The sequence below is a fragment of the Petromyzon marinus genome, chromosome 11 (assembly GCF_048934315.1).
Source record: "Petromyzon marinus isolate PM22_M1 ecotype Great Lakes invasive population chromosome 11, UKy_Petmar_22M1.pri1.0, whole genome shotgun sequence".
NCBI lineage: Eukaryota > Metazoa > Chordata > Hyperoartia > Petromyzontiformes > Petromyzontidae > Petromyzon > Petromyzon marinus.
Window position 1 is genome coordinate 8,548,003 of NC_133677.1, and position 25,953 is coordinate 8,573,955.

At 43.7% G+C, this 25,953-nt stretch overlaps 1 protein-coding gene across 1 annotated transcript; it reads left to right on the plus strand.

Moving 5' to 3' along the window:
• Positions 1–401: 401 nt before the first annotated feature.
• LOC116941256 (histone-lysine N-methyltransferase Smyd1-like) lies at positions 402–25,840 on the plus strand. The gene is made up of 10 exons (XM_032952114.2): positions 402–709; positions 2,016–2,189; positions 6,835–7,048; positions 8,878–9,008; positions 11,450–11,488; positions 13,281–13,458; positions 14,181–14,273; positions 15,392–15,555; positions 18,276–18,444; positions 22,859–25,840. The coding sequence occupies exons 1-10, from the start codon at positions 582–584 to the stop codon at positions 23,012–23,014; spliced, it is 1,446 nt and encodes a 481-aa protein (XP_032808005.1). The 5' UTR covers positions 402–581; the 3' UTR covers positions 23,015–25,840.
• Positions 25,841–25,953: the final 113 nt, after the last annotated feature.

A 25,953-nucleotide genomic window follows, 5' to 3' on the forward strand; every position in this document is an offset into this window, starting at 1 on the left:
TGTATAGAGGCGTCAGGGTCGGGATCGAACCCACGACCTCCTGTATACCGGGCGAGATAGTTAACTCCTCGCCTACGTGGCGCCCAAACATAACATCATAACAATTAACATCAACACAACATTCTCTTTTATAGCAATTACTGGTGTCAAACTGAAGTGTCTTCCAGTAATAAAATGTACCTAAAGCCCGAGGGATATTTGCACTCATAACTTAACAAGAAAATAGCAGACATTGTGATACTGACAGGGGCTTAGGCTCTTTTTTGTGCGTTGCCTAGCACTGCGGCCACCTCGCTTTCAACTTCATGCCCCTTGTGTAGGTCACCATAGCAGGACTCTTCTAAATATGGTGTTGAATGCGCGTGGCTGGCTTAATATACGGATGCTGTTATCTCTATAGAGCCCTTGCTGTCGAAGCCTTGGGCATTCTGTCGCGACAGGCAAACCGAGAACGCCGCTTCGTCGAAGGGGGCAGACAGGCACATAAACATTATTCGTTGAGTGACTTTAAAAAAAAAATAAACATTTGTTGCGGCATTAGGGCTATTTACAAACAGGGTTTCTTAATTGCGAGAATAGGCATGTTTCTGGAAGGGCTAAAGATTGTGACGCTGCCGGGGAAAGGACGCTGCTTGGTGACCACAAGGAGTTACCGAACCGGGGACGTCATATTCTCAGCAAAGCCTTACGCTGCAGTGGCATTTGACAGGTATGTTGCCAGGTACCGTTTCGCGTTTGGAACGGTACAATACGTGTGTACTGTATGTGGCAAATCACTGTCATCATCATGACCACCACCATCCGATCTATCCGATACCACTCGCGTAGCCCTTTTCAGGTTGTGCTTGTAGAGCTCTGCCTTGTGATCCACAAACTCCTCTCACTCACTCTGCAGAACAGGAGAACATACAAACTCCATGCACTCACTTTTGAGAAAAGGGAGAAAACATACAAACGCCACTCACTCACTCTCACTCTGCAGAGCAACATCCCAACGTTTCACTTCGCATGCTGGGAGCTTTTTGAGGAACTGAATTTCTGGTTACAAGTTCCTGAAGAAGCTTCCGGCACATGGAACCAAACGTCGGACAACGTGCCGAAGAACAAACGGTGCAACCCGAAAACACATCGAAGAGATACACCTAGGTACATTGTTGTATTTCACTTACCTAACAATCTTCTGCTGGATGACAACCTCCGCCATGCCGTACGGGTTTGCAGAGTTATTTCACCATACTTCACCGCGCTGGTCATTGCGGGTTAGTGGCAGGTGTGCCAGAATCGGTTTTCTATGTCGCTCGTGACTGAAGTTAGCCGTGGCCCGGAATCAAACTCAGATTGCCTGGTTCATAGGGCAGATCGATAACCACTCTGCCACAGTTCCACAACATATGTGAAATTGTTATTAATACAGTGTAGGTATGAAAAACTAGTTTAACACGTAGGCATGGCAACCACACTGCATTTCTGAGTGACCATTTTCTATCTTATTTGTTTCGCCAAAATGACACATTTTTAATGAATGGGCGATCAACCATTTTTTTTCATGCAGTGATTAAGTATTGAAATATTACACTTTTACTCCTGTAAATGTCAAGGCCGTGGTGTAGGTCAGCACACTGGAGGTCACCGGTTCGACCGTCCATTACGGCGGATTAAACAACGGTGCAAGTTTCCTTAAACTCCTCCGTCCACCCTGCAGCAACAATACATAGGCCACAGTTAGTCGATCGGCAAGTCACGTGTGGTGGGGTAAAGTGTGGGTACTCCCACCCCTTCCAAGACGTCTGGCCTGCGTGCAAGGGTTGGCCAAAACACCCTTCAGAGGGGCTCTCTAGAGCTACCTCTGGTGGAGGCCCCTCCCACCAGCAGTGCAATGCGCACACATTTGCAGGCCTGCGCCTTTATCACCCGCAAATGGATTACTCCCGTAGCGCACCTGACATGCTGTTGCGTTTTCTTCTGCTTTAATCCATTGGCACGGCCTTGGTGTTGTCTCTGCTGGCGTTTTTAAGCCACCTTGCTCAGGTTTGCCACAGCTGCTACCGCTCGGGCCAAAACCTGCTGCAGTGTGGTCGCTGTGGCTTTGCCTTCTACTGCGATCGGACGTGCCGACAAGAAGGCTGGCCACAGCACAGTTCGGAGTGCGCCGACATGCAGAGCTGCGGCCTGCCCACGGACAACGTTCGGTAAGAAAGCATCTGGCTTTTGACGTTTGACGTCTAGCGCTCTGAGCCCCATGTGACGCTATCAGTGCATGATAAATGTAAGTCCGTTTTCAATCGGTTTCCATCTGTACGGAGTTTTAAATAAACAAAGTTGTTATTTTACCAGGTAAGTCCCACCGAGCTATATAGCTCTTTGTCAGAAAGCGACCTGGCCACAAATGATAACTCAACGAAGTGGCTTATCATGTGGAAATTTACAGCAGCCAAATACTCTAAACGCATGTTTCTAAATGTGTCGGGAAACACAGGAGGACCCGGAAAAAAATCCACGCGGCCACAGGGAGAACATGCAAACTCCAAATACACAGGCATCAGGGTCGGGATCGAACCCACGACCTCCTGTATACCAGGCAAGAGAGTTAACATCTCGCCACCACAGCGCCCTTTTGATTGTTACCCGCACGCGCGATTGGGTATTCGCCGGGTACTCCGGTTTCCTCCCACGTGTATGAACTCTCATCAATGTAAATGGCCAGAACATCTCATTTTAGGACCAACAGCTCTTGGGGAATTGTTGATGCCGTGTCTGGCTGCCTTCCCGCGTATCTGTGATTTTTGCCCCTCCTGTCAAGGTTTCCTGGCTTGGTTGGGAAGTTGAGATTGTGGTCTATGATGTAAACCTAATGGACCAATTTCTTTGTGATAACTTTTTTGTTGTTTTTTTTGTTTTAGTGCCGTTTCTTAATTAGTTTATTCATTTTAGGTTTTTGCTTGGTAGTAGCGGTTTCATTTTCTTGATAGTGGCTGTATATTGGATTTGGTCCTTCTATATAATTAATGTAATGTATCACGTTATGGGATGCTATTAGCATGGATTTTCTTCTTCCACGGGTTTGTCCCACTGATGTGGGAGTGTCCGCTGTCCTTGCCAACCTTCTCCACGCTGCGCTGTCCTGCGCCATCTTTCCTCTTCTCGGGCCACCGTGGTCCCATCGTACCACATCCCCCCCCTCCACCTCGTCTTCTGCCTTCCTCTTCATCTCTTTCCTTCCACTTGCATCACTTGCACCTTCTGACCCACATCATTTTCCTGCTGTCTCTCCACATGACCGAACCACACCAGTCGTTTCTCTCTCTCTCTCTCTCATCTTATCTGTGATTTATACCACCTTGAGTCTTCCTCTCACTTCTTCATTTCTCACCTCTTGTCCTTCCTTGTTAAACCCCAAACATCCACCAGCAACATCCTCACCTCTGTGACTGCCATAGCTTGGTCCTCCCTCTTTCTTGTGCCCCAGCACTCGGCCCATACAACAGCACCGGCCTCACCACCGTCTTGTACTATGCACTGCACTATCCACTACACTATCCACTACACTATGCACTGCACTATCCACTACTATACACGACACACTTTTCCCTTCAACGAAACTGGGACCCTCTTAACGCACACCAACACCAGTCATCTCTCGCCATTTCAGCCATCCAGCCCATATTCTTGATCTCATCTCTCCTTATAGTGATCCATCACAACACACATCGTTGGAACCGAGGTTACTTAAACTCGTTCGTCTTCATGCTATCAGCACGAATGACGCTATATATAAAAAAATAGTATTTCCCGCACCTCTCAATCATTCTCTCTCTCTAAGATTGACACAACAAGTGTGCACTTTCAAAATTGCAAAACGATTAGGAAAATTGTTATGACTGTACAGTTGTCGCAGTGTGAATGGGGGGGACATCGCATTGGTTGGATTGCGCGCAGCTATTCATAAGCCTCCGGGAATCCCAAACCTGCGAGGTGGCTTTCCCAGTTGGCATTCCCATTCCTGCACTCGCAGTGAGGAGGAGGAGGGAGCAACACCGCTGCAGCTTTACTGTGGTGACCGGTGGTTGGGGGGGTTGGGAGCAGGGCAATAAGGGGCCGTCCATAAATGACGTCACGCACCTAGGGGAGGGGGGGAGGGGTCAGACATTTGTGACGATGTGTGACGAGAGGGGGGGGGTTTGAGAAATGTGACGTCACATCAAAATGCGCAACTTCAAATAAATATAGACAACACGTTCTACTTAATTAAATAGACTTTTTAATAAATGTTTTCTCCTACAACATCAGAGGAGTGCAGCGCCACGTTAAATACACACTACAATGACAATAGTTTAAAGCGATTTGAAGCATGTTTAATTTTTTTTGGGGGGGGGGCAGAGCTTTGTGACGTCATATTTTAGGGGGGGTCTGACTTTTTGTGACGTCGTGTGACGAAGGGGGGGGGTCAAAAATAGTCCAAAATCGCGTGACGTCATTTATGGACGGCCCCTAACCCAATAACGGGGGCGCACGATGCAGTCAACGTTCAACAGACGTCGACACAGGTCGAGTGCTGAACAGGATGAGCAAGGATATGCGATCTGCTTTTGTCCGTCGTGCATTCTGCTGTAGCTCTCGCCGACTATGCATATGAAGAAATGGGCATATACGCGTCTTGTAGCGACGTTATTTTAAATTGGCTTTAAGCAGGGGTTCATTTAACTGCTCGCTGATAAAAAAAAAGGGTGCATGTACACTACTTCATTGTTGTTGAATAGACGCGGAGGCGCGTACCACCACGATATGTCTTCAGATGTCTTGTGACCACCCCCATTTCATTCTCTAAAACTTCATATTTTTAAATTAAGGTTCATTTAAAACAGAAATGAATATGCAAAGGAACACGAATGTGAGGGGTCAATTAATTTGGGGGTTACAAGACATCTGGACCACCCTGTACTACGCCTTTGTTTTGGAAGCAGGATCTTCACTTACTGCAGGCAAATATCCTTCCCTGTTAACGCGTCTCATTTATTTACTTTGATGTCGGAAAATCGGAAAACGTTGCACACCGTTGCGATTTTCGAACTCGCACAAGAATAACAATCGTGATGAACGATGTTGAATTGTTTTAGCGAGGGGCAGGGGTAGGGAGGGCTGATGAGACGTCACATTTATTGTGGCCGCAGATGATGAGACGTTACATTTATTGTAGCCGCAGCTGTTCATAATGCTCCAGGCATTTGGGAGCATTCCGCGTGTCCATTTGACACCGAGTTGCCATGGCGAACCGAGTAGAAGAATCTTTGAACATTTGCACGATGTGATTTCATTAATCCACACTGCAAAGGGAAACACAGGTTATTCGTGCCCTACTGGGCATCTGTGAAGAAGAGCATTACAGCTCATCGGATTCTTCCAGTGTAAGTATTCTCATTCTGAAACGCATTGTGCTTAAATACAGACAACGCAAACACTTTACTCAACGTTGTGCAGCAATTCCTATATTTGAAAGTTATGCTACGATAACCATGGCAGAATAAATCATATATATAATACTGTGGATTCAAAATATGTAGTTTAAAAATATATATAAAAGCCAGTTACATTATCCAGTGCCTTTGAACAAATTACCCAGATTTCACCCACCCTATCTTGTCAGATCTCGGAAGCTAAGCATGCGTTGAGCCTGCATAGTGTTCGGATGTTGCGTGACCACCGTGCACACACAGGTTTTTAGGATGCTGGTGCTGCTACAGAGTTGCATTCTTGCCAAAGGGCAGTGTAAAAAAATCCATTGTTATGTTGTACTGTACTCTGCTACAAAACCTATGCTCCCTGCCACCTTCACAAAACCCGCACGGACCAGCGCGGTGAAGTATGATCAAACAACCCCCATTACTGACATGGTCGTCCAGCATCCAGCAGTGCATTGACTAATGGGATGTGCACGTACATGTACACATGTACAATGCAGCATGCTATTTTTAATATTAGCCAGTAGAGTATCCAATGAACTGTCTACTTAGTGGATTAAATAAGCTTTTTTTATATTTCCAGTGCCAGGTGTGAGACATTTACTTATATAACTGATCAGTAATTTACAATTCCCATTAGCTGTTGTGGCCGCACCAGGTCATGAGGAATTGGGCCTTTCGCATTTGGCAAAGTGGGCTGGGTTCTCTGTTATTAACCCCTGCGTAGCCTGCTTGCTGTATGCAGCGCACACACACACAGCCTTGGTATAAGCAGCACTGCTGAGGTATTGTAGTTCCAGTAATGAAATGTGCGATGCAGAGCAACCTCTCATTTCAGACTTACTGGAGACTGGAGAGATATAGGCGAATATGTTGAAAGGTCGTGTTTACGTGCTCAGGTCGGACAACATTTTCAAAAAGAGAAAATAGCATTTAAACATGGGATAATTATTTACCGTGATTTAAAATTTAATGTACACGAGATTAAGGATACAATAGTGAACACCCACAGAAACATAGAAGTTGCACAACGACTGCACTGCGTCAGGGCGGATTTGTGACGGCCGGATATGTGTCGCCATACCATGCTGCATCGCGTGAATTACTTTAGCAATTGTGCACAAACAGAAGTAGGCCTCCCTTATGTTGGGACCTTACGTTTCATAATCATTATCATGAGCCACGATCATTCCACTGTTGGATGAAAGTCTGACCAAGCCCTCGTCATCTCTCATGTTCCTGAGATGTTACAATCCATCTGCACGCGAGCTGCTTTCTGTATATGGAACTTCTTTCGCACCGTACGTAGCCAAACCCCGCTCATCGGAGGTATGATCTCACAATGTGTTGTTGTTGTTGTCATTATCCTTTTAAATAGGTTGGTGGCCCGTATTTTGAGGCGGGCGATTAAGGACAGTGTTTTTGGAGCAGAGGGCGAAATCATTTCTCCAGATCGGCTGGAAACACACATCGAGAGGCTGAGCAACGACGAACGGCAAGCTATGGAGCGAGACGTGACAGCGTGCCTGCAGTTCTGCCCCGCGGCATCAAAGCACTTTGACACAGCCTTCATACTGCAAATGCTTCAGATTGTAAGAATGCTATTAAAACCCTTTCCCGTTCTGACGACGTACATGTACTGATGAAATGCAAATGATGTACGTGTACGGAATCGGAATGGAACCGGAGGAAAAACTAATAAAATAACGTTACCAGTACCGAGGCTGCCACAAGGCCATGTGGGAAGGCGTGTGGCGCAGTTTGGCGCCAGCTATCACAGAGTGCGGTCGTGTCGCTACAGTTCTCTGCGGCGAGCACAATGTCTCTAAAAACAGCGGCGCTATGCCTCTCTAAATAAAATTAATGCTAACCGCTTGCGCGTTCTGGGATTCAGCGGTGAACGAGACACCCACCCTGCAAACTTGCAGACGTCTCGGAACGGGAAGGAGTTAAAGTGCCACCACTCGAGGAAGAGACACGAAAGCATTTTACAAACGTAGGAAGCCCACGTCTGTTTCGCGAATCGATTGCATGCAATGCGGGAGATACTCACCTGCTCCAGGGATTCACGGGCGCGCTCACAAATTGACAGGGACAAAGTTGCGCACAGAGAAGGCACTCTCAAAATAACGCCGCTCGCGCGTGCCCCCTTTGCATGCCGGCGTTAAACTTCATGTTGAACCAAAGCTGCTTCAGCTCTGCTCGTAAAGGGAAAATTCACCCGGGTTACGTGAACCCTAGCAAACACAGTCAACTTTAAAAAAAAAATGCATGAATACCGCACTGTACGAATTTAAATAACTCTTTGATTGGATTCACATTCATATACTCATCGTACACGTGTGTAATCGCGCGTGAAATCGTTTATTATGAACAATGCCTTGACATTAAATGCAGATGGTTGACGAATGCGAACAGAAACGCGATAATGAGATGGACTAAATGAAAGTCGGTACTCGCGAAAACGCAAACGGGACACGAAGGGATCGGTTCTGGCAGGGAATTGTGACCCCCCAAGTCATGATTATTCATCTAATCATGGGAATTGGGAAGAGGTAAATCGTGAAATTCTTGCTGCATAGCCGTCTTAAGTCTCATGTTTTCATTTTAGCGTTTTGATTATTTAACAAATGCTTTTGCCAATTGTTCCTACTTGTTTGTGAGCCCAAGACTAAGGTATTCATGCTATTTATCATTACATTTGTTGTTTAAATCAGTGCTGGATATAATAAACTATTTGAATGAATGTCATTGCCCATGAGCAAAATAACCCGATTTCATGATATCTCAGAAACTAAGCAGCATGGAGCATGGATAGCGCTTAGTCGGGTCACCACCGTGCATATACAGCTGCTATAGGCTGATACGGGGCTACATTGCCATCTATTCTCGCTGCCGTCACTAAACCACACTGACCATCGTGGCGAAGTATGACCCAACAACCCCAACGACTTGTCTGCTGTATGTATGTTGAACTTCTTTCGCACCGTACGTAACCAACCGTGCTAATCTGAGGTGCGGGGGAAGGACAACAGACTAAACACAAAAAGCAGTTCGAAAGAAATTAGTTTTCTATTTAAATTCTTTGGGTCTTTCGGTAAAGTCAAAGAAAATAACAAAAAATACGACGTTTCGATCACAACACAAGCAAAATGCACATCTCCAGGGGATTCCTAATAATGGAAGGAAGAGCGTTCCAGACGGCCGCAGAAGCGCACCTGAAAGCGCGCGATGCGGTGATCGTCTTTGTTCGATTGTTAGCAAAAAGCCGCTGCTGCTGCGAGGATGGCCGGAGTTTGCGTGATGGTTTAAGCACCTTGACGAGAGGAGCGCAGTGAGAGTCTCACCCAACATCGGATTGGACAAAAGGGCCGTACGTGTGCATTTCAGTCCCTGTTGACGTGTTGTTTATTTATTGCAGGTAAACCTCAACAGCCTTATCCTGACAGACCAGAGTGGTGTCAAAGCCATGGGGGTGGGCCTCTTTCCAACCATCAGCCTGCTTAATCACGACTGCTGGCCCAATTGCTGCGTGACCTTCAACAACGGAAAGTAAGAGTTGACCGGGTGGCTCTTTGGGTCTGAGCAACTAGCCAGCGCCACTAAGATCCTGGGTTCGAATCTGCATTTCAGCCGGGCCATGATCAAACTGGGTTCTCGAGTTTATGAGTTTATGGTCTCGGTTCAATCATCAATTACTGTACAACATTAATATAGCATTTGGTTAGCCATCTTGTTTGGATAAGTGCCAGCTCATTGTTATGCTGGAATACCCATCCACGACCCATTTTCAATGCCCTGGCTGAGGGAAGCAGGTTCTCACCCAAGATTTGATGGTACATGGCCCCGTCCATCGTCCCTTTGATGCGGTGAAGTTGTCCTGTCCCCTTAGCAGAAAAACACCCCCAAAGCACCTCCATGTTTTACGGTGGGGATGGTGTTCTTGGGGTCATAGGCAGCATTCCTCCTCCTCCAAACACGGCGAGTTGAGTTGATGCCAAAAAGCTCCATTTTGGTCTCATCTGACCACAACACTTTCACCCAGTTGTCCTCTGAATCATTCAGATGTTCACTGGCAAACTTCAGACGAGCATGTATATTTGCTTTCTTGAGCAGGGGGACCTTGCGGGTGCTGCAGGATTTCAGTCCTTCACGGCGTAGTGTGTTACCAATTGTTTTCTTGGTGACTATGGTCCCAGCTGCCTTGAGATCATTGACAAGATCCTCCCGTGTAGTTCTGGGCTGATTCCTCACCGTTCTCATGATCATTGCAACTCCACGAGGCGAGATCTTGCATGGAGCCCCATGCCGAGGGAGATTGACAGGTCTTTTGTGTTTCTTCCATTTGCGAATAATCGCACCAACTGTTGTTACCTTCTCACCAAGCTGCTTGGAAATGGTCTTGTAGCCCATTCCAGCCTTGTGTAGGTCTACAATCTTGTCCCTGACATCCTTGGAGAGCTCTTTTAGTCTTGGCCATGGTGAAGAGTTTGGAATCTGATTGATTGATTGCTTCTGTGGACAGGTGTCTTTTACACAGGTAACAAGCTGAGATTAGGAGCATCCCTTTAAGAGTGTGCTCCTAATCTCAGCTCGTTACCTGTATAAAAGACACCTGGGAGCCAGAAATCTTTCTGATTGAGAGGGGGGCAAATACTTATTTCCCTCATTAAAATGCAAATCAATTTATAACATTTTTGACATGCGTATTTATTGATTTTTGTTGTTGTTATTCTGTCTCTCACTGTTCAAATAAACCTACCATTAAAATTATAGACTGATCATTTCTTTGTCAGTGGGCAAACGTATAAAATCAGCAGGGGATCAAATACTTTTTTCCCTCACTGTACATAACACAATAGGGGGCACAGGTGGTGCATCTGCCAGTCATCTCAGTCAGTCAACCCATGCCACCTGGGTATGTCCCGTGACCTGTCAGCGAGCCATCGATGTGGTCCTCAAAGTGCACCTGGTCTGGCACAGGCTCCGTGGTGACGTCACCATGGCGGGTATTGGTATATACATAATAGAGCTTTAAAGAGAATGGAGGACGTTAAATGGCTCGTTAAGGGTGTGTATTCCTCGCACAGTATGTACCAAAGTACGTTGCATGCAGTCATTGGTGAAAAAACCACACACACATTGGAAATCGCTTGAATTATAATCCTGTTGCAAATCATTGCATTAAGTGGTAATAAATGGAGAGGAAGCGTGGTTTATTAATGTCTCTGTTTCCGTGCCAACAAATATAATTGCCTACCCAATGATGTGTTGCATAGCATTGCATTAACAATGATGCGGGATGTGATTACACAGACGGAGATGTTTATTGATATATATATTCAATCACGTAAAAAAGTGCCGGCTCAGGATGTGTCGGTATAAACATGCCTCTCTTAATTGTCTGTCAAAATTCCTACAAAACACACTTTGGAGCTAAACTCGGTTTTGTTTTTTTCTGCCAATTAAAAACGGGAATGGAACAGTGATATGTAAATCAATGATTGGATGAAGGCTTCACCAGACGTCGGTCAGTGCACGTCGGTTAAGCGAAAGCGCCTTCCTGTGTTCAGATATCACGACGGTATATATATATTTAATTCAGGCATGATTACAAACTCGAAGTTTAATAATGCATCCCATTCGATTAAAATATGTAAATACGCCCAGGTTACATGCATTAAATCGATGTTTTAAAATGAATAATTGTCATGTGTAATGAGTTCACATGACCTATATCGGTTGCTGCATTCAAACATTTAGAAGATTGATTCTCGGTATAAATAGCGGCCTTGAATCGTGTTAAATCATCGAATCATGAGCTGCATGTCGGGGTGAACCACATTGACTTACTCGTACCAGGCTACCATGAGACTAATTTCAGGATAAAAGGTATGGCCTGTTGCGGAGCGATTTCATCTACAAGGTTCAGGCATTCACAGACTCCCAATGTATTGAATGTTCCATAAATGGTCCGTTAAACTGTCTTGCAGCCGCCAAGCAAATAAAGCCACCTTCCACTCCAGTGCGAGGTGAGTGAAACATTATCCGTAATTATGTTTTTGTATCTCGCGTCGCATGCAACATTGAACACTGAAATCCACGCTCGCAAATTATCCAAACGTTTTGGCGTCAATCACGAAGGGAATGAAGCAGACTATTTAAATGTAGAGCAAACTTCGTGCTGCAATTGTATTTGTCAGCTGATGGAGGTACTTAATGACTTGTTAGAATATTAGCTTGCAATGTAGCTATCAATAAACAAATCGCATCCCTATGTATTTAAGTTGCTGTGCTTGTGATTAGTGCGTGAATACAGTATATCTATTAACGTTTTGTTCTTTAGGACACGGTTGGATAAAACCATATACAAACAGAGTGCACGGCTGTACTTATTGCAACTAACTATCAAAAATATGCAACTAAAATTTCATGTAATTAAAATATATGTATAGATATAAAATGTATTCGTAAATATACGTTAATTAGCATATACACCTTTATTCCGTTTATTAGTAAATGCAAGTGTTGGGATTTGGAATGCAGTTTCTTAAACACTACCTCTAACATGTCCGAGAATTGGTATATTTGACAACCCTCTTGTGATTTTTGATTCATTTATCCAATGAAGATCCATTTCATTTTACCCACAAGCCCGTACCAGCCAATTCTTATGGCAGGGAATTTATTTATGATGATCTTGAATAAAACTGCATAAAATGAATGACCTTGAACCCACATTAGGCTTTGCCCTTCAGCACCCAGTTACTTGTGACCTCATCAAGGTTACCCCATGAATGAAAGCTGCATTGCATATGGGTGACCTTCCACCTCATCTTAAACTCAACACACGTGTCAATGGCGCTCTGGCCTTAAAAGGAAAAATATAGAATATACAATGTAATGTTAGAGGCAATGGCAATTTTTCAAAGCACATACATTTATTTCCATCTTCATAGCACGTGATTTTACGTGCTATAAACAAGGGCCATTGCTCGCAACAATGCCTGTAATATGTTTCCTTTTAAGGCCACAGTGTTATTTACAAATGTGTTTAAATTTTCGTTGGCTACTTTTTTGCTTATGTGCACCGCTGCCAATGCATCGTCAAATAAATTGTCACCGACTGGTCACTGCTGCCGTCTAGTGGTTATTAGTGTAATGTTCATGTAAAGTCCTCAGTCCACTGCTGGATGAAGGCATCCTCGTGACTCTCTATCTTTGGGGTCGTTTGATAAATTTTCACCACGCTGTTCAGTGCGCTGGTGGTAGTGGTATAATAACATGACATCTATTTTATGTGAGGTCGTGGTTGTTTTTTTATGTGAGGTCATGGTTTTTTTCTAAGTCATGGTTACTTTACCAGCACATCGTCTATACGGTAATTCATTGGTCTTCCATAGATACAGTAATACGCCCTTTACTAGACTCTCTTCGCCAGGAGAATTATTCTCATGTTTTATGGTTGACAAATTATTTGCGCGTTCGCCGCTTGTGTGCAGAGGTTCACGGTTCGAATCCTGTGGCCGCCATGATTAACACCACGGATCTGTTAACTGTAAAAAAAATACACGCCGCCTGCGTCACAGTGGACGTTAAAAGATCCCGTGACGTAATTCTCAAGAGTAACCCATTGTGTGGCGGCATCATGGTCCCAATATGCCACGCAAAAAAAATGCAATCATACACAGCCCCTGAAAACTTGAGAGGATCCTCGTAACAAAATATGTATTCGACTTGGTAAGCGTGATAATCAAAAGCAAATATACTATAAAGACTCTTTTTGTCCCTGTCTCCCTGCCTCTAACTTCACTTCGACAAAAGGGCGGAGCTGCGTGTGATGCGAGCGATCAACGCCGACGAGGAGCTCACCGTCTCCTACCTGAGTTTTGTCGGTCTGGCAGAGGAGCGCCGAGCCTTCTTGCTCCGAGACTATTTCTTCGAGTGCAACTGTGTCCACTGTCAGGATCACACGCAAGATACTTTGCTCACTGCAGCCAAGGTTTTCAACTCGCCAGACATGATCATAAGCGACGCCTTGTCCAAACTTTCGTGCACTGATATATAATTTCCGGACCTTTTGTTAATCCGTGTTTTTCAGGATGAGTCGTCCCCCCCCCCCCCCCCCATGCCGTGTGGATTGTTCGGGTTATTTTGGTAATACTTCATCGGGCTGGTCGGTGCGAGTTGGCGATGGTGCAGGGAACACAGATGTGGAAGTTTAGAAGTACAGAACAGCAAGTGATTTAAGTGCACCGCCCTCCACTGTCCCACCAAGTTGCCCCGCAACCTTACAACAAGCAGCGTGTGCATGGCGGTCTCCCATCCAAGCACGACCCAGGCTTCTCTTTGCTCAGCTGCTGAGATCCTATGACGAATTCACCTGGAATATGTACTTCAAATTTTGTATTCATTGATGCATTTTAAGCTAAGAATTGTAATTTGCGTGGCAAATTTACAATCCCATTTACTATTGTGTGTGACTGTTGACCATTTATTGAATTCCCTTCATAATTTCATCTCTCGCCACGCCAGGGTCACCCTCAAAGCTAATTGCCACATTTTGCAAGTGACAATGCTCAGTATTCACAGCTTTTGATTTTTAGGGTCATCAATTTGAAAAAATATTGGAAAAATATAAAGCAAAACATGCTTTCCATTAAAGCTGGCAGTCGTGCCAAGGACACATAATCCTGAAAGGCTCGTGTTGTTTGTTGTTTCCAGTCAAAAGATATCGATGCCAAACAAGTCGTGGAGGACTCCAAACATGCCCTTGGGAAGGTTGACATGGCCCTGGCAGAGAAGCACTGGGACGAGGTAATCTAAATGCCAGACAATAAAGGTTACTGACCATGACTGTCAATTCATGTAATGGTGCTTTGTAATTCATGGCGAGCCACACTGTGTAACGTGAGCTTTAATTGCGCGTAGCAATGGAGCATATTTTGCGTTGCGTTGCTCTGTTTTAAGTGCCTTGGCGATGCTATTTTTCTCTGAATTAATGAGCTCTTCAAGTGCATAAAACACCGTACTCATAAAACACTGTACATGCACAATCGAGTTCAGCAATTTCTTTGAAATATACTAATAACAAGCACGACCCGACTTATTTGAAACACCATATGTATATGCTAATCGCAAAATAATATGTACATTGACCAAAGACAAAAGTGTGAACCTTTTCTTAACTACAGACCTTTGTAGGACGTTAAATACGATACGTGTGGCTGTCCACACATTAACACACGCCTTCGCATTATCCAATAATAATAATAACTTGAAGAATGTGCCTGTCCACCGAAATAATAATGACGCCCTTGCAGTGACTTGAGTGGGCTAAAGTTACCATTTCCAGGTCGGATCTATTCCCGTCTCATACCCGATCAGTGTGGCTATGATCTGCAGGCTCTGTTAAAGAGGTAGGCTTCATGTGGTCACAGGCTGTAGGGCTGTAGGTTCCCCAATCCTGATATAAGTTAAAGTACAAAAAAACAGAGTTGCAGCACTACAATTACTTGCTTATGCCAGTGCTGGCAACAGGCGCCTCCAAGAGATGGAGTCTCTGGAAAGCCCTTCTAAGGGGCATTTGGCCTACTCTGACATGCAGGACAAATGTCTTGGAAGAGGTGGTAGTATCCACAGTCTACGCCACCACATGCAACCTTACAATTGGCTAACTATGGTGCACACGTATTTCTACTGTCGGGTGGACGCGGGCGGGGGGGGAGGGGATTTATGGAACCTGTCCCAATTTTTCAACTGCTGCAGCAGGTTGTAAGAGGCGGCATACAATCATACTCAAAATGTTTAGAGCATCGCTGGTCTGTATTTTTTTTTGTGTTCAGTTTGATGTTTTTCCTCCGCACCTCCGGTGTGAATTTTTTTTTTAACATACATCCATACTACATACATGTTTTTGTTCTGCATGACCACAGGTGTGGAGCCTGTGTAAAGAGGCTCTGGACAAACACCTGCCGGTGCTCGCAGACACAAACATCTACCTCCTGAGGATGCTGAGCGCTGCGGCAGAGGCTGCCACCCACAACCGGGAACTCGGCATTGCTGCCATCTACGCAGCCAGGGCTGTGACCGGTTATCGGTAATCCATCCGGCATCATGAACACGTACAGCCTCTTATTGCCAATGCACTACTGGGTGAGCCACCCCCCCCCCCCCCCCCCACGCCTGGTCAGTGCAGGATTGTGAAGGCGGGGAGGATAGAGATGGAAGCATACAACTGCAGAACCACAGTGGACCTTGCGGCACTGCCCTCTGCGGACAACGCAGCCCCCCGAAGCAGCAGCAGCAGCAGCAGCCTGCAGCACCTCTTATAATGCACGGTGGTCTTCCATCCTAGGCACTATCCAGGCTCAAGCCTGCTTAGCTTCCGAGATGTTGATGAGATCTGGTGCAATCCTGGTGATTTGTTCATATGCTACAAATGTAACTGGCACGTATAGACACGTTACAGGACGCATTTAGCCTACGATAATGGACATGAAACCTACCAATAAGTTAGGGTGTGGCAGTCTTAAAGTTTGAGCACAAATTCATGTACGTATGGTGTATTTTATATAAGCGACTAATCTGTATGCATGTATGTTAGGAGAATTCCAGACTTAGGCAACTTCACCAATTTCCATGAACGAGGAGTCATTTTGATGCTATTACGAACCAAGTTTAAATTACAAAAACATTGACCCTCTTTACCTACCTGCACTAACCAGCATGGTGAAGTATGCTAAAGAAAAAAACGCCCATGAATGACATGGCTTGTAGATGCCTTCATCTCGCAGCGAATTGACACAGCGCCACAAATTATAATTATAATAAGTAATTTAATTTAGTTTTCATTTATTTTATTGCTTTTTTTACCTACGTGACTTTACCGAAAAAAAACAAAAAGTATGAACTATCATGATTATTAGATCATTATCATATTCATAATTATGTAACCATAATTATTATAAAATCATTATCATCAGATAAAGATCCACTGCTGGATTAATCAGAACGTGTTCTTACCAATGCCAGCTTTGTGTGGTGCTGGAAAATTGCAGTCGTATTTTATCTGTTTGTATCCAGGCCACGTACAGGTAAAGGCAACTGCGTGTTATGCTTCTGCCTCTCTCGTGATTTAATGAGCTTATTTCCTCAACCAACGTTCTAGGCTACGCTGTCCCCTACTGGGTTATATTCCCGAGAGCTAAGTCTTGCTGCCAATTTAAAGAGATGCACAGCTTACGGTGTTGCTTTGTTCATAGAAGTTTTGTTATTAAATTTAGGAATATCATCTAGATGTTATATCAATTAGTCATGTATGCTTCACTCCTGTAAGTGTATCATTATCATCACCTAATTAGGACCTCTGGGATATGTTCAAATGTGGCTCATTGCACTGACATAGAACCGTATAATCCACAGACAATGGCTCTGTTAGAGAATGCTATCTATAGAGTGTCCACAATGTCCTCTTCCCCCATCTTATACATAACTTATGAATGATTAGTTTTGCCATTAACTCAATACAGTATATAATTTTAGAGAAACATGTTTTGGCAGGCTAGAGAATGAAAGAGATCGCTTTTAGAACGAATTCTGTCCCACGTGCCCAGTGTCATCCTGCGACACCCCACCTGTCCCCGGCTACTTGAAGTGCTTTAAATGGTAAAGTTATTTAAATGAAGCTCTAGAAAAAAAACGTAGTACTTTACACAGCTTTGCCTTGATTTGCTTTATAACAGTTTTATTAATTATTCCGAGTATATAAAGCATTTCAAAGTTGTTTTTCCCCACTACATAATATTCCCCAGTCACGGTTACCTTTTTCCCTCCTCATCCTGCTTGGCATCCTGTCAATGTGCCAATTTAAGCAAATAGATTTTGTGTGTGGAAGGCTGACAGCAGACTTATGTATACAATAATACTTAAATAATAACAATAATAATCTTGACCCCTCTTCAATTTTTACTCCTTTATTAATTCATGGGGGTTGCTTGACCATACTTCACCGAGCTGGTCAATGTGGGTTGGTGAAGGGGGGCCCAGGACCAGTTGAGATGTCACTTGCCACTTATGGCCGTAGGCCAGGGAACAAACTTAGGTCGCCTGGTTCGTAGCTGAGGCAGTTCGCAAACAACAGCGCAACCTCTCAACCCCGACGAAGCTCATAAAAAAAAAAACTTGCTGTTGAATATAAATTCTGTGCAACCTAATGCAATTGAATATCATTGCCATTTGTTAATAGTAAAACACACAAATTATGATGGGTCACTCGAAATTTTTTTACATCACCTCAGATTTCACTTCAGTTGTCACTTGCCCAGAGAGTCAGTGAGTGTCACCATCATTCTCATGACAAAAGAGTCTTACGTGTGAAATATTTGCTTGTATCTCCCATTATATGGTCTGTGTAATATATATAGCAAACGTATATTATCAGCCACAATTTTAAGTAGCTTGACAGGATGTTGTGGAAAGCCAGAAGAATTGAGCTGTTTTGTTATATTCCTAATTTCCACGGTGTGTGTCTCTGTGTGTCACTCACATATCACGACTAACCCTGCCACTTGAGTTTGATTCCTGTTCACGCAAATCATCTACGGCTATTATATAAACTTCGCGTGGACTTCCCCTGGGCTCGAATCAGCCTTTAAAAATGAGTACCTTGCCCAGTGCAGTCTGGGGATACAAAGGCGGCATGGCATAGCGCTGACCACCCTATCCTACTGTGCGCCATGCCAGCCGCTGTACACCAAGAGCTCTTCTTGCCTACGGAGGCCAACTTTATCTCTGTTGCTCACCTATGTGCGTTTGCAGTGACGTGTGCCACCCAAAGTCTCCACAGCTGCTGGATGCGTTCGTGAGGGCTGGCGCTCTCTGCTATGGCTCGGGCCTCTATGAAGATGCCCACACCTTCCTGTGCGAAGCACTTGCCATTCTCATCGTCACGCACGGAGCGACGCACGCGAGGACAAAATACATCCAGGTACAAACCGCGTGCGTTTGGGGCCAGTCTTGGCCAATATGATTCCGCTGCTTCCATAAATAAGATTAATTGCAAAAACAATATGAATAATGCTTTATTCAGGTTAATCTTCCAAACAAACCTAGCTAAAGTGATGGTCATATTACATACGCATGGTTAGCACGGTTGGCTATGCACTGTGCAAAAAAAGTTCAACATACATTATGCAAAAATGTTACTTATATTTTAAAATTCGTTTTTATCCCTTTGTAAATATACTGAATTAAGGCCCACCTATACTGTCACATATATTTCGTCATTGTTTAGTTTGCAAATTCAGACAGTTTATATTTTGATTAAACAATGCTAGAGATTTTAAAACGCGACTGTTTGCTAATTTCACATGTACTGTATAAAGATGTTTTTTGTCATGTACAGGGTGGTCCTGATGTCTCGTGACCCCCAATTAATTGATCCCTAACATTTTGTTTTACCTTTGCTTATTCATTTCTGTTTTCACACCCATTAGTACATTATATATATTAAAAAAATAAGTTTCAGAGAATTAAATGGGGATCACAAGACACCTGGACCGCCGTGTACAATAGACAACGTGCACGCAGGCCGACAATGCTGCAATCCGATGAATGGCCCAGTGGCCCGAACCCTTTCCCACCAGCGGGCCTGCGAGCTGTACTCGGGCCACGCAGCTCACTTTTTCCAGGCAACAAAGCTTACTTGTACCTGCACCTTGTTTTTTTTTTGTCTGGTGCCTCTTGCTCTCGTGTTATTATGTCTGAATTTTTTTGTCGATTCGCGTGTATTTTGTTTATAACCTGTGTTAAATACCTTGTCTGTTAGTTGCACGCAACATTCCTACAGGACCCTGTACTCATTCTCTGAATTGTTTTGCCTCTTGTAAAATAGCCATGCGACTGCCTACACGAGACAATCCGTGTAAGAAATCACATACATTAAACTGAAATGTTTTCACCAGGGCCTCCCTCGCAAAGATGTGACGATACCATGCGAGTCCAGTTTAACATTGGAGTCCAGTTTTCTATCAAAGTCCAGTTTACCGTGGAAGTCCAGTTTACCATAAAAGTCCAGTTTACCGTGGAAATCCAATTCAACAGACACATTGAACAGACACATGCCAGTTTAACACGTAGGCTTTCGCGACCAATATTATTCATAATAAATTTATTTTGGGTTAGATCGCGTTATTTATAAATGTGTCGTAACCCTCCACCACCTGACACGGCCAATCAGAAAAAAAATCTCACGTTGACAAAAGACAAATAGTTCACTACTTTAGCCCACCGGTGTGTTGAAGAGTGAATCCACAACATTTACAGACACATGCCGTTAATAGTTTGAGTCTTTTAATTTATTCGATTTGTTTCACGGATATTCCCATTCATCCAGTTTCCCCGGCTATTTTACAATGGGGATCTGTGGTGTGTGAGCACAGCAACAATAACAAAAAAACACGCATCAAGATTGCAGGGAGTAATATTGATGTATTGGACAACTAACAAACGAGGTATTTGATGGTTATAAACGAAACAACATCTCTAGCATAGCTTAGCTTCAGGGCCATGTTTTTGTGAGCAAATATCGCAAACATTGATAAATAACCATCAATAAACATATTGCTTGGCATAGCATGAGCTAAGCCAGTAAAATGTACTATTGCATCCGTGGAGATAAATTGGGAAGGGATGTGGAAGTGGTGTGGTTCTGCAGAAGGGAGATCCAAACTCACATCTTCAAACTTGATTTGAAGCTTTCGTGACTGCTGGAATTACTCTTTGGTTCTTTCGGTAAAGTCACGTAGAAATAAAATAAATAAATAATAGAATGCGCCGTTTCAATTGTAACACAAGCAATCGTCATCAGGTAGAAAACAAACCTAGTGAACTTAGAAATATAATGCAATACAACACAGAGAGTCGGCTAACAAAACAGTCAGCACCTTACCTGGTTGATTACGTTCTTCCAAAGACTGCTAAATTTGAGAGAGAGAGACAAAACACAGACACGGGCACACACAGACAGACACACATGCAGAGAAAGACACAACATAGACACACATCTTCTGTTTGAGACAAGACCTAAGCTGCTTCAGACTTTCCCAGAAACGACCCATCATGGCTTATGTCTCGTTTATAATCGTCGTAAAAGTGCAGCATGTCTGCGGCAATAAAATTAAAGGCACTAGTATTTACTCTGTCCTGTTTTACCTTTTGCACCCACAGCAAAACAGACATCCACATCCTCTTTTTCACAAACTCAACATTTGATCCTTTTTTGTTTGGTACTCCGGGGTACCAAATAATACAAAATTGTCGAGGCAATTTAATATTTTCTTTCTGGGACACTTTTGTTTCCAGGGGTGTACTTCACTCCGCGATTGGGGTAACCAATCAATCCGAAATTGGTGGTGCCACACTCCGCGATGTCGAAACGCAGCGAGGACGATTTCGCCGAAACCCTGAACGCTCGTACGCACCGTACTGGTGCATCGTGTGTACAGCTCGTCGAGATGAGTCGATTGCCGCATCGCCGACCATCAGCAGACTAAAAATGACTAGCATCACGGACATTATGCGAGATCAATAAGGTTAATTTGCCCCCTCACACATGGGCCTGTGGATGTATCGCGTGAATAAGAACAATGCGTTTCTGTGTAAAGTGTTTTGTGTGGAGCCTTTTAATAATTAAAACAACATCTCAGCATCAGGGGAATTATTTACATTTTAATCGCCCTGTAAAAACTCATTAGGGTGGTTGCAGTGGCCAAGTCAGCAAGATTAGAATTTCCAGCTGATTACACACAAGTGTCACGTGATATTTCTACATTAATTTTCTAGCTCTAGGTGAATGGTGTTCGGGCCATGGTAAGTTTGGGGCACTTATCTGGCAATTACCGGCTAAATATCGCATGACACAATTAAAATATTAATGCCTCATTCGACTTGACAACATTAAATTTGTTGCTGTAATTTGAGGCTCTTACCAAGTAATTACATTGTGATTTCTGCTCCGATGAAAAAAAATTCCCACGACCAATTAACATTTCCAAACATGCTGTAGTCTGAAGTAAAAATTGCTCGTTTCCCATGCAGAAGAGCTAAAGATAAGATAATTATCATCAAAATGTATTCGTAAACAGTATTTTTCCACGTGGGATGTTTATTTAATAGCCACTATTGGCATCATGAGCAGTGATTTACGCATTGGCTTTTAAATTCGTGTGATTATAATTGCGATTGGTTGGAATCCATCATAATTAGCCTATCAAATAAAAACATATGCACTGCATCCTAAGCGCAATCATTTGACAAAATATGAATGGCATATAAACGTTCATCCAATTCGAGGTTGCTCATTTGGACGCCTTGTATGGCATTTGAAACAATAAAACCACATCGCCTCTGTCCACCAAACAGAACAAGAGTGCTTAAAAAAACGTTAACACTCATATGGGACTATCGTTTTTACTGGAAAAAGAACGGATAATACACTGTAACATGTTAATAGCTTAAAAAATTCTCCACTTGTTCGCCATCATTGTCAACACGTGCCTAGAATCGTCTCCAGGTGGTCTTCAGAGCCCGGAGGCAGCAGCACATTTCTTGCGGCAATGTTGCAAATTCTTGGAAGTGTTAACATTTTTTGAAGCACCCCTGCATAAGCGTGTACACACACCACAGGCGATTTGGCGAAACGCGTGTGGTGGGAGTAAAGTGTGGATACTCCCACCTCGACAAGCGTGTGGAAGGGTAGACCAAAAATAGCCTCTTAGAGGGTTGGGGGAGTTCTCGAAGCCCTTCCACGAGCAGTGGAGTGGACAAGGAATTGCACGGGCTGCACCTTTCACCCGTTCGTGAGTAGAGTGAACGTTTTTTTGCAAGGACATTTGTCTTTGGGGCCGTCCATAAATGACGTCACGCACCTAGGGGGGGTCAGACATTTGTGACGATGTGTGACGGGGGGGGGGGGTGAGAAATCTGACGTCACATCAAAATGCGCAACTTTAAATAAATATAGAATTGTTATAACACTAATTGTTATAACACTAATTGTTATAACAACACTCCTACAACATCAGAGTGCAGCGCCACATTCAATACGCACTACAATGACAATAGTTTAAAGCGATTTGTAGCATGTTTTATTTTCAAAATGGAAATATGGTTTTTGGGGGGGGGGGGGGGCAGAGCTTTGTGACGTCATATTTGAGGGGGGGGGGGTCTGACTTTTTGTGACGCCGTGTGACGAGGGGGGGGGGTCAAAAATCGTCCAGAATCGCGTGACGTCATTTATGGACGGCCCCTTTGTTTTTGTTGCAGTCACCAATCAGATAAACCGCAACGTATCCGAACAAAACCCACTCATCGTCCGCGCGCATGCGTGTTCGTGTGCTCAGGTGATGAAGGCGAAAGTGGAGAGGGAGATAGCTCTGCTGCGGAGAAACGAAGTCATTCCCCGCGTTGTCCAGAGCGAGCGTGCCCTCGAGCGCAAGAGTGAGCTGCATGGCCTACTGGCGCCGTACATCAAGACCATCTTCCCACGGAGATACTGAGCCAGCCCCTTGCGGCGTCGGCGGGCGCGGAGGCACTGGAGGATGATGAGATCTAGAGCAGAATGCCCGATAGAGGAAAGCAATCGTAGAGGAAAGCAATCGTTACTAGTTCTGTTAATTAAAGTTGCTTTAAAGTGTGTTTAACACTGACTGTGGCATGCCCCCTGTGTGAGTTTTCGTATGGCCTTTCTCTTTACACACAACGTAATGCTGCAGGGTTTTACTGAACCACCGTAAGCCAGTCGGTTTATTTAAGGTAAGGCCCATTGAATTAAGAAGCTATTTTTTTAGTGGTGACCCGCCCAAAGAATATCATTCAGGAAATTATTTCACTTGTGTTAGTCCTTGAGTCCAGACGAGATATTTCACTTGTCAGTATCACCTGAGGTGGCACCACTTCAGCAGTTCTAATTTCGTGACGTGGCCAACAACAGTGAATGATTTGATAATAATTTTTAAATCAGTGGGTTTATAAATCGGAATGACTATAGTTTTTCTACTTTCGGTGATACTGGGTTCTTCTCTGGCCCATGGACTATATCTGGTGACTCAGTTCATTCACAAGTGTGCTGTATGTTATTTTTACTTTTTAAATGTGATTTATTTCAAACCCTGCTGCATTTGAAATGTCACCAACAATCACATCATTATGTCGTGCTTATTTTGGAGATTATTTTAAAACAATGTTTTTGAACTTGAATCACAATGGCTAATATATGCTTAGATATGAAAAAGCTTGCGAAGGAGAAGGGAAACTCAACAATTTGTATCCGTTATTAAATTCACAAATACGGCGTGAAAAATAAATCAACTTGTCATACGCCAACGCACAGTATTCACTCGCTATTAAAGAGAGAGAACGAGTCAGAGGCGCGAGGAGCGACAGGCAAGCAGGAAAGGCAGCCAGGCACTAAGCTGGTGCCAAATTTCCTCCCCAAGTTCTGCGGTCCTCTGTTGTTGAAGGTGTTAGCCAATTAATGAGTGTTTACGTGATTGCAATGTTGGTATGCTGTGACACTGAAAATGTAACTGTTTAATTATATGTATGGTTGCTTTTATTTGCATCCTAAATCATGGCTTGCTTGTAATGCTTTCCATCTGGCTTGGGTTTTAATGAGCCACTGAATTAACTTTAATGCCCTAATTCATGACATTGTTAATCAGCACTTGTAACTGAATCTTTTTCACTACTGCCAAACAGGTATTTCAGCAAGTACTGCACTGTAAAAAAAGTATAAGCAACGTTCATTACCATAATTATCTTACATTTTATTTTACACAAAGAATTATAAGCAAGAATTGCATTTGTCGAATGTTACCGATAAAAATGTGTTCAGTTTAAAGTTAACTATTGTCGCCAAACAAATTTTGGATGTGCTATGAAGAAGGGCAATTGCCCAAAAGCCACCTGAAATATATATTTTGTCCTTTTAATGTAGTGTTATTGACAGATCTGTTAAAGCTTGTATTACTTAGCAACACACTCCATTTAAAATGTCGTGCTTTCCAGGGACCGCTATTATAACTTGTTCCAACATTATTCTTCGCATCTCCAAAGGGACAGAACGACCTGTGACAACTGAAGGGAGGTGGTACTCATCTGCGTGACATGTCACGTCATGGAAAACAGCTGACGAGTCCATATGACAGCAAGACATGTTTTTTTCCTAAGTGCGTTCCTTGCTGAAAGCCGACTAACGCCCTTAACAAAAGCTCGAATCCACAAGTAAGCAGGGTACAAACATCGATTTAAAACAAAGGTAAGCATAAAATTGGTGAATGGAAAATGGAAGTGCCTGCAATAACCATGCTCCATTAAACTGCACTTGCTGAATCATGCCAACAATATACTGTCGTTTGCAAATGTGTGGCTTTTGGACAATTCAATGCATTCTGCATGAGGGGGCGGTGGTGCTGTGGCTTGCACACGACGCTGTGCACCCGAGTTGGATTCCCGGCCACGGCTACAAATCCGCAGTGAAAGGGTCCTGGGAACCCCTATCCACAAACCCATCACCGTGCCAGCCTTCATAGGTGCTCGAGAACAGCACTTGCCCTACAGTATATTAAAGGCTATACGGAGGATCTTTGTCTTATGAATATGATATGTTGGTCACAGGAAATATGTCATTCTCCATTCAATTACTGTCATCTGAAGAGTCTTAAGAAATTAGATGTGCATACTGTGTGATGCCTTTATGAAGACAACATTTATCTCTGGTGAAAGGCAGGTTTCATTACAAACGTGGTGATTATACAACAACAAAATTAACTGTGAGAGAACCCGTTGCTCTACAGCAGAAAATAAGAAACAGCTGTCATTTGAATAGTCTATCAGAACTGCAGTATTATCTGATAAAGCTCAACATTGCTCAGTGCAAATCAATTCCTGCCACCTGTACACAGATGCCAATTCCCAGACTGTCGAGGTCAAACTCCAGACAGGTGGCAACTCTTCCACCTCTGTAGGTCCTACAGCCTATAACACCTGTTATGCATGGTGGTCACCTATCGAATAACTATCCCGGCTCGAATCCTGTGTTGCATTCCTACCATAGTGACGACGTGAGGTAGTAACATTACTGAAACTGCAGGGGGCAGGATTGCATTTTCACAGGAAGGCTATGAAATAGCGCACCCGTTTGTTGACTTTGCTCAATAATACTGCGGCATATTGAGAGAGACAGGCAGGTGTGCACTGATTTCATGGGCATATAGACATTATAGCCAACATTTAACAAATTATATAACTGTGTTACCTACTTCAAATAAACGTGTGCATGTTTGCTTTCGGTAGCCGTGTCTAACGGAATACCACCTGTGCAATGTTCCGCAAATCTTTACATTTTCGCTACGTGCGATTGCGCCATGAGAGTTCTAAATCTACGACTTATCCAGCTCAAACAATATACTCAGAACCATCATAAAAATATATATAT

What these genes read in the sequence shown, in the direction of transcription:
- LOC116941256 (XM_032952114.2), top strand. Translation starts at nt 582, where the DNA reads ATGTTTCTGGAAGGGCTAAAGATTGTGACGCTGCCGGGGAAAGGACGC. An exon ending in CTGCCCACGGACAACGTTCG is followed by an intron (nt 2,190 to 6,834) that starts GTAAGAAAGCAT and finishes CCTTTTAAATAG; the next exon opens with GTTGGTGGCCCGTATTTTGA. An exon ending in CTTTGCTCACTGCAGCCAAG is followed by an intron (nt 13,459 to 14,180) that starts GTTTTCAACTCG and finishes TGTTGTTTCCAG; the next exon opens with TCAAAAGATATCGATGCCAA.